General features: G+C 38.7%; 1 protein-coding gene across 1 annotated transcript; it reads left to right on the plus strand.

Annotated features, from left to right (window-relative positions):
* The first annotated feature begins 296 nt into the window (after positions 1–296).
* On the plus strand, positions 297–2455 carry LOC140772999 (exopolygalacturonase-like). The gene is made up of 5 exons (XM_073115296.1): positions 297–437; positions 539–853; positions 1122–1411; positions 1613–1838; positions 2228–2455. Exons 1-5 carry the CDS (start codon positions 297–299, stop codon positions 2453–2455), a joined length of 1200 nt encoding a protein of 399 aa, XP_072971397.1.
* The last annotated feature ends 7510 nt before the right edge of the window (positions 2456–9965 follow it).

Consider the following 9965-nt stretch of genomic DNA (forward strand, 5'->3'; position numbering starts at 1 on the left):
ATTTTTTATTAGTTAGAAACAAAAATGAGATGCGGTTGTAAGAATATCTGGTACAATTTATACGCTAGCCTCCACTGTCATTCTCTATAGTTAGAACCAATGTGGTTAGTGGAGTGTGGTCTATATATATGTATATATATATATATATATATATATATATATATATATATGCATGCAATTAAGGTGATCTATACACTCTTGCTCCAATTCATTCCATCCCTGGTCTTTCTTTTGCTTCCTCGGAGAAGACAAGTTTATAATTAAGCTCAACAAAGACTAATTAACAACCCATAGCCATGGCCTTAAAAATGGCCACAACACTAGAATGCCTTGCTTGCCTAGTGTCGTTCTTGGCTGGATATGCCCATGGCGATAAGGTGTTTGACGTGACCAAATATGCCGCCTCGCCTGATGGTAGCGCTGAAGATAATAGCAAGGTAAGTAAATATTTCATTAGAATCATCCATCTTTCTCATATATCTTTCAATACATTTTATTTAAATAATTTGATCCACACGGTATTATTTTCTAATTTCAGGCGTTCTCGAATGCTTGGAATGCAGCATGCCAATACAATAGATCTGCAACCCTTGTGATCCCTAAAGGAACTTTTCTTGTCGGCCCCATAGTTTTTAAAGGCCCTTGTGTTAGCAACCCATCTCCAAGTGTCCAAATCATTGGACAGCTCAAGGCTCCATCAAGCCTCGCCACCTTCTCTGGTCCCAGTTGGATCGAATTCAACGACCTGCATGAACTTGTGCTTAATGGAAGTGGGATAGTTGATGGCCAAGGAGCTGATGCTTGGAACAATAAAACTTGTAACAAGGAAAAGAAATGCAAGAACCTACCAATGGTAATGTATTCTAAAAGCACAAAGGTCTCAAATTAGTTAATCATAGATAAGCTCCAATTCATGTGACTTGTTTTTAAATTTAAGTTTTATCGCAAATGTAAGATACATTCTTGCACATCTGACGGTTTTGATAAGAAAGCTCTAATCTCATAGAATCATGTAACCATCTGATGTGCACGATCAAGGTTGGCCCGAACCAAATCCCTTTCCTAAATACAATTTGTCTAGGTATGTTGACTTATGAATTCAGTGTTACTATTGCATGCAGTCAATGCGATTTATAAACATCGTAGGTGGTCAGATCACTGACCTCACGCTGCGTGACAGTAAGGGATTCCACGTTGACTTCCAACAAAGCACATCGATCACCGTCAGTCACCTCAACATTTCAGCCCCTGGTGATAGTCCTAACACTGACGGCATCCATATCAGCCGCACCCAGAATATTAACATCACTAATGTCTTTATTAGCACTGGTGACGACTGCATTTCCATTGGACCAGGATCCATTAACGTCACCATATCAGATATTACTTGTGGCCCAGGACATGGCATCAGGTTAAGCATTTCATTTAACCTGACAATCCACTTATTTTAGAGTTTAGAGTTCAAGATTTTAGTGTTTGCATCTAGTTTTACTTATTGCATTTCTTTTATATTTGACTTGATTAATTGTAAATACTAGCTGAAGACATACTAAGATAGGGATAAACTATAGGGTGTAAACTTAAATTTTTTGTAATATCTTATTATTTGCAGTGTGGGTAGTCTGGGAAAGTACCAGAATGAGAAGAATGTTGTAGGGGTGAAAGTGAAGAATTGTACAGTATTTGACACGACAAACGGACTTCGAATCAAGACGTGGCCAGGATCACCGCCAAGCGAGGCTTCTAACATAACCTTTGAGGACATAACCATGAATAATGTTTCTAGGCCAATCATCATAGACCAATTCTACTGCCCAATTCACCAATGTACTGATCAGGTAATTACAACTAAAGAACACCCAACTCCATGAATATTTTCAAATATATGATTTACATCCTACTTTCTTAATATTTACAATTTGAAACTCAATGTATAAACAAAAGAAAAAAAACTCCATTAGGTTTTCAAAAATAGCCTCTCCTCCTAAAATAATATGAGATGGTATAATTCTAATGGAGTAGTGTACTATTTTCGATATGTTTCCACAATGGAGGTCATTTTGCAAAAATGAATTTCAAAAATAAAACATAGTGTTTGAAATATAAATATTGAAAGTGTAAAGTATGAATAACATAGGGTGTGAAACATAATTTTATCTTAATTACTAAATATTTCTTACATTAATCTTGTTAACTTTGAGAGCCATGCAAATATATATACATGCAGCCATCTCGTGTGAGGATCCATGATGTGGTATTTCGTCGAGTGACAGGAACTACGAATACCCCAGTTGCAGTGACCTTGTCATGTAGCAGCTCCATGCCATGCAAGAATGTTCAACTCCAAGATATCGACTTGAACTTTGTGAGCTCCAATGCTACCAAGATCACTTCATCATGTTTAAATGTTGAAGGGGAGGCTTCAGGGACTCAAAACCCTAATCCATGTGTTTGATGCTATACTAAAGGCATTCCCATGCATTTATCTAGCTTATGACTATGGGGAAACTACACAATTTTTATTTTTTTATTTTTAATTCCTGTTGCTAATTAATATAGCTCAACACGTTGTATTTTCTCTATACTGAGGGATTAACTGAATTAAGTTTCAATGAAATAGGGTTATGGCCTTTTTTTTTCAAAAAAGCGAACATGTTGTATTTTAAGTTTATATTAGAGATTAATATTGGAATTTAAGAGACCTTGAAAATATCTTATTCATTCTTGTTAGCCTGTGTAAATGGTAAAAGAGAGGCTTGCTTACATTAAGATGTTGGTTTGGCTCAATTATTCAAAGAATACAGTGCTAATTGAACAATTGTCTCCCGTTGAAACATGGTAGTTAGATCAACTTAAAAAATAATGGATTAGTAACAATACTGTAGCTTCATTCTTAACCTAAATTTTCTTTCTAATCAAACTTTACACAATTATGAATTGGCATCTCTCACATCGATAAATGATTTTTTTTTTCACTTTTTGAGAAAAAATTCTGTCTCTTGTGATCATATGTAATTCAGATAATAAAACGATTTGTCGCAAAGCCTAAAACAATGCTTTCCTTATTTCAAGAACTGATGACAAAACTCGATTTAGAACAATTCGGTAAAATTAAGTTGCCAACTCAGGAACCTTTACCGGATTTATTGTTCCGTATTTACCCATCATCTTTTACTATAAATCCTAACTATATTGCTAGTAGCAATTATTGGTTAATTAGTTTTGTATTATTCAAGTGTTTTAGGCTTAAGGATGTCTTCTTCTTCCTAATAGTAAGTTTACTATATAGATTTTAAAATAAGCTAGATAAGCTTGAGAAAAATCAAAGTGATAGTTTTATTTCTTCAAGGTGATCATGTTAAGATAAGAAGGATTATTTAGATTAATGATCGTCTTAGCACTAAAGATCCAATAGGAGTAATTTGTTTGATATTTTATTGTTAAGAATAATTACCTAAGGGGCTGTTTGGTTGAATGTATTTAGAGATACATGTGTATTAAGAGATACATAAACTCTCAATATTGTATCTAAAGAAACAAATGTGTTGTGTAGTTGTTGATTTTATTTCATAGCATTGTATTTGTTAAACAAATATTTAGTTATTTGTATTTTAAAGACACTAGCAAAAAGATGCAATGTCTTCCAACATGGAAATGACGTTTCACTTGAATAGGTCAGCTTTGGTGCCCTTAATATCCAGAAAATATTCTGAAGTTAAAGCTTCCTATGTTTATTGATTTGGTTGAAAGCCTTTAGCTTGTTAAACTTTTAAAGATAATTTTATTTTTATCTCCTAAACTATTACAATTTTTTATAGTGACTCTTTAAACCCTTTGGTACATAATAATTCTTAAAACTATTAAAAATATCTTACTTAAAACCTTTTGTTAGGATTTCGTTATCTATTTCTATCTATAAATTGTCATGTGATAGTCATGTGACAACAATATAATGAAAATACCCCTTGTAAGGACATGCAAGTCATGAGCAACTAAGAGAAATTTTTATGATGATGAAAATACCCTTAGCTTGTCAAACACCAAATTCTCCTTTTACATCTCATCTTTCCCATCTTCTATGTGGCTCACTGCCATGTCATCAACTCCTCCTATGATACTAAGAGATGGGAGCTTGGAATTGTCTAGGTTAGTCATGGCAGCTTGCCAAATGGAACTCAGGATAAGGATGTTAGACTCGTCGTTGTCGTAGCATAGCATGTCGTGGAAGAAGGCTATGCGGGCAACGAGATGGAAGTGGGCGTTTGGTTCGTTTGTCGAGCAAAAGAAGCAATAGTAACAGTTAGTAGTTTACTTCGTCGAGATAGTGGCCTTCTTTTTCTTTCTAGTAGTGTTGGCTCCATGGCTACCTACTTAATTAATTTCTTCTCCCTTTGCTTAAACAAAGAATATCACAAGAGGTAATGATATAGTGACACCTAGCGTAATACACCTAGTTAAAGTCTTTTCTTATTGCATTAGTTATTTATTTTTATTAAAAATAAATTTTCTATAGGTCGCGTTCGAATGCCTTTGCGAATGCGATCGGGCGCGTTCGAACGCGATTAGTGAGAGTCCATTAGAATTAAGGTTAATAATTATTATTTTAGCTTGTTGGCGAGCCTCTATAAAGGTATGGATGGCAGCCATTAATAATTATTATTTTAGCTTATGGAATATTGATTTCTTGCCTCTCTATTCTCTCTCTAGTCTCTCTACCTTAATCTCTCTCCTCCCTTTTCACCAACCAGCCACCTCTTACATTGGCAAAATCTCTCCTAACTTCAATCTCCCTCGTCTGTCGAGTCCTCTCTCTTTCTTGGTATCTCGACCACTTCTAACCCTTTATCTTTATCCAACATCAACCACCCACCCTCATTCCATTACCATCCATAACCCTAACATTCACTTCACCCATCATCACCACCACCATCCGCACTAAATCATGAGTTCGTCCTAGTTGTAGTTCAAATCTACGTAGGGCATAAATACGAAAAATTGTGATTTCATCCCAGTTTTAGAATTTTCTAACTACAGGAAAATATTTGGTGAATATTTTCTCTCGGTTGTGCGAACTGCTTCCTACAATAAATTCAGATCATGAAGGGATCGTTCTATAGCCTATCATTGGTATTAGAGCCCAGTTAACCTCGAACTTCTATTAATGGTGGAAACAAGGAAGATGATATCAACAAAGAGATCAATGGAGAACATATCGATAAGGGAAGACTCAATCTATGATAACTCTAATCGATAGACCGATTCCTTTGGGGCGGCCACAGTAGGACCGAGTCAACCATGGGTGTGAGCATGGGCTTGGCAGATGAACTTAGGGGCATATTCCAAACATTGTTGCATAGGATTGACGCAATGCAGAATGATCATAATGCTTTAAAGGAATATGTTATGAACTGATCGGCTTTGTTATCTCCTCGACAAAGATCGATGCCTCAAGAAGGACCAACGATAGGACCACATTGAACCGATACCCCATAAATCTAGGTACGATAGGTTAATATCAATAATCCTCTTTTACCTATTCCTACACGTCATCCCCCACTTCTAATACACAACCCAAGACTGGCGGTGGTGGAACTCGAGAGGTGTGTGGCACTGGTGCGCTTCGTCGATGAAGAGGATTGACACTTAGAGGATGAGTTGATCCCTTCGGAGATGGTGATAGGTGTGCTCGAGGATTTAAAGAAGGAGATCAACAACCACAAAGGTTCAAACTGGAACGAAGGATCTTTTGTGAACCCAACAAGGTTATTTAGGGGAGAACCGCATGTTTGGACTTTCTAAAATTCTAAGGCTGTGATCCGACGGATTAGGTGTTTCAAGTGAAACAATACTTTGATTTTCAAGGGACAATGGAGGACGCAAAGGCCCAAATGGCAAGCTTTCATATCCAAAGAACGGCATTGCATTGGTATCAATCGGCTATTCTTGGTAGAGGATTTACCTGTTGGGTAGACTTTTGTAGGAGGATTACACGCAGATTTGGGACAGCAATATATGAAGATTTTGCTATCACATTAAGCGAGATGGTTCAGAGGACAACTATACTGGAGTATCAAGCAGAATTTAAGAGAGTTAATAGTTGTTGTGAGCCACCTTGGCCCAAACTGAGATTGATGAGCACATTCATTTTAGGGCCGCGGGAGGAGATTCAGGCCGATGTTTGTGCTCTTTGTCCTATCACTCTTGAGGAGGCCTTTGAGAAGGCCGTGAGGATGGAGCAAAAGCACAAAGTTCTCAAGATAGCAGCGAAAGCAAGATGGGGCAACCAAGATGGGCGGTTTGCACCTGGAATGCCGGCTGGAAATTCCACGAGTTCAAAAACAGTGGCTGCTAGTACTAGAGCATGACCACCTTTGAGACCCTCTTCTAATTTTAGAGGAGGCATAAGACACCCCGTTCAAACTCTCACACTTGCCCAAGTGGAGGAGCGAAGGGCGAAGGGCCTTTTGTTTTCGATACGATGAATATTTTATCCTCGGTCATCGGTGTTCCAGAACGATCAGGAGTGTGATGCTCATCGACAGTCTCGAGAAGGATGGTGAGGTTATTGGTGATGGAGAGTGTCTAGAGGAGGTTCATGAGGAGGCCGTTAAGGATGGCGCGGAGGAAGATATCCAAACTAAAATATCGATGCATGCATATTCGGGTACTTTCGTGCCGAGGATATTGTGGGTGGACGAACTCCTTAGAAAGTATTGTGTGCATATCCTCATCGATTCCAAGAGTACACACAACTTTCTAGATAAGAGTGATACGAACTTGATCAGATCAGATCACATCAAAGGGAGATTAGGCTCAATAGATTGAGTCTAATTATCTTATTTGGTTGTTTGGTTTAGTTAGAGTCTTAGTAGGTTAGGATTTTATTTAATTAGCTAAATTTGACTCTACGCAATTTTGAAAAAATATTCATAGAATATTCTATACAAGTTAGATAAGGTCGCCGACCTACAGATCTACAACTTTGATATTTATGACATTTCTAGATTCAAAATCTATCTGTGACAAAACGAAAGCTTAATCCGAGAGTTAATCGGAGAAGATAAGGAAGACTTGTTTAGTTAGTTTGTTAGGATTTTAACTTAGTTGTTAATTTGTTAGGATTTGTTAGAGTTATTTAATTTAGTTGATAAGTCCCTAGGATGAGCCTCTATATATATGTGGAGGAAACCCTAATTGGAGGATGATGATGATGATATTGGAATTGGCTTTGGCCTTTATCTCCTCCTCTACTTGTCTCTAGCCATTGATGCCCTCTCCCACCTCCCTTCTTTCACCGCCCAAGTCTTTCGTTGGCCTCTTCCAGCTTCTAACCTCCCTTTTCTACAACAATTTCTCCCCCTTCACACTAAGAACTAAACCTAACATCCGTCTATCCATTGGAGGGCTATCAAGCTAGGATCTAATTGACCTTCAGTAACTATTTGGTCGATATCTTGAGATCTAACCGTCCAAATTTCATAATCTTGGATTTTTTAGAAACCTCTCTCCAAGAGCAATAACATATATAAAATTCAGGAGGATTCGTTGGCTAGATTGTTTGCAGATTCCCTTAGAAGTTACGTGCTTCATTGAGTCCAGAACCGTTGCCGATCGGATTAGGCTGGTTCGTAACAACTGGTATCAGAGCCAGGCGAACCTCAAACCTCTATTAATGGTGGAAACAAGGAAGATGACATCAACAAGGAGACTAATAGAGAGCACACCGACAAGGGAAGACTCAACCCACGATAATCCTATCCGTGAGGCTGATTCCTTTGGAGTGACTACGACAGGACCGAGCCAATCAATGTCCATGGGTGTGAATATGGGCTTGGCGGATGAACTTAGGGGCATGTTCCAAATATTGCTGCATAGAGTTGATGCAATACAAAAGGATCACAATGATTTAAAAGAATATGTCATGAATCGATCGGCTTCGTCATCTCCTCGACGACGATCAGTTCTTGACCAAGGACCACCGAGGTATACATCACCATTAAAAGAGACCTTGCTGCCCACAACGATAGCTAGGAATCCCAAAGCAGTCGTCAGCCATTACCAATCGCCACCCAAGCCATTGATTGAGGACATTGAAGCTTTGAAAATTATCGAGGATCTGATACCTCGACGGCCCAATCCTATGGTCATGGCTGCCCATCAAGTTTCTTACCGATCTAAAGGACAACCTCCTCAGCCCATAAGCAATGTGCCAAAGCCTAAACAGATCAGCCCTTGTGCGAGGCCTAGACTAGACTCAAGCGTACATTGGATTGTGGGTGAGTTAAATCTTAGCCTTAGACTAATTGGTCGAGCACAAATCAACGCGCTACATTGTGTTACACTTGGCTGAGCCATGGCCTCCTCCATAAATATTGCGCTCTTAGAGTTGGCTCGGATGTTGGTGAGAATGATTCAACAAATTTGGAAGGTTTGGAAACCACTATGGACACCTTGAGGACAAGGTGATCATAAACGTGGTGGATTGATATGAACCGGGTCAGATCGGATCACATCAAAGGGAGATTAGGCTCAATGGATTGAGTCTAATTATCTTATTTTGTTATTTGGTTTAGTTAGAGTTTTAGTAGGTTTGGATTTTATTTAATTTGCTCAATCTAACTTGAAAAAATAAATCCCTAGACACACGTATGTATCTAATCTCTAGGCAATGATATTTCTCGTTCGCTTAAGTAAAAGTCAGAAGAAATATTAAAAACGAAAGTAGAGATGAACGCCAAGATTTTAACGTGGAAAACCCAAACGGGAAAAAACCACGGATCCAAACTCGGATCAAAACCAATCACTATGACAGTAGCAGTTACAAGACTGACTCACAAAACAACCCGTCGATCCAAACGACTTTGTTCCTCTCAGTCTTGATCGCTAGAACCCACGATTCACTGCTTCTTGTGATTGAAGTCCAATCTCAGTAGCCCTCGAGATTGATCTTTCGTCTAGATAGCCCTTAAGACGAAAGATTAAGATTTGTAGATGCGAAGGGCCTTGTTTGTTGAAGAACCGATGTAGCCTCCAAAAAGTCTCTTTGAATAATCTTCTTCAACCACCCTAGGTTAGGGCAACACTATCCTTATATATGATCTCCAAGATAGAGCCAAATCCAAGTCATATTCGTACTCACGAAAATCCAATAAATTGCAAACTTCATATGTGCGTTCGAACGCGGCCCGAGTGCGTTCGAACGGCCTAACTTAATCTCAGGTGCGTTCGAACGGGCCCAAGTGCGTTCGAACGCGACAGCTTGAATTCTTCAAGTTGCGTTCGAACGCGTTTGTGAACGCTGCTCTCGGTCTGTGTGAACGCAGTACCCGCGTTCGAACGCGTTTGTGAACGCGGCTCTCTGTCTGTGTGAACGCAGTGCCCGCGTTCGAACGCGTTTGTGAACGCGGCTCTCTGTCTGTGTGAACGCAGTGCCCGCGTTTGAACGCGCTTGTGAACGCGGCTCTCTGTCTGTGTGAACGCAGTGCCCGCGTTCGAACGCGTTTCTGAACGCGGCTCTCTGTCTGTGTGAACACAGTGCCCGCGTTCAAACGCGTTTGTGAACGCGGTGAGAACGCGAGGCTTTTCTCCAATGATCTTGCAATTCTTCACACCAGAGATATTCTAGACTTGTGTAAAGCTCAAATACATGAAAGAATACACTTAGAATATTTTGTACAAAATTGCCAATAAATAAAAAACCTAACAATCTCTCCCTTTGGCAATTTGTGACAAAACACTTAGGTTACAAGATATTACAATGACTTCAAACTGAGCAATCAACAAGTCTAGAATATTTTGCACATCAATCCCTGCAAGGAAACATATACCAATCCAAGATCAAGTGAAAATAACTTCAAATAAAAAAAATCAAAACACAAGTTATCACAAGAGCAAAAATTTAAACAGACAAAGATTAAACACACGTTATCATAATTACTTCAAGTTAAGTTAAGTTTCAAATGCCA

Source organism: Typha angustifolia, chromosome 2, assembly GCF_048772165.1.
Source record: "Typha angustifolia cultivar Huaian chromosome 2, ASM4877216v1, whole genome shotgun sequence".
Classification (NCBI taxonomy): Eukaryota; Viridiplantae; Streptophyta; class Magnoliopsida; order Poales; family Typhaceae; genus Typha; species Typha angustifolia.

Excerpts from the sequence above, each read along its gene's own strand:
- LOC140772999 (XM_073115296.1), top strand. The coding sequence starts at position 297 with ATGGCCTTAAAAATGGCCACAACACTAGAATGCCTTGCTTGCCTAGTG. Across the intron at positions 1,412-1,612 it reads GGCCCAGGACATGGCATCAG|TGTGGGTAGTCTGGGAAAGT; the intron begins GTTAAGCATTTC and ends TATTATTTGCAG. Across the intron at positions 1,839-2,227 it reads TTCACCAATGTACTGATCAG|CCATCTCGTGTGAGGATCCA; the intron begins GTAATTACAACT and ends ATATACATGCAG.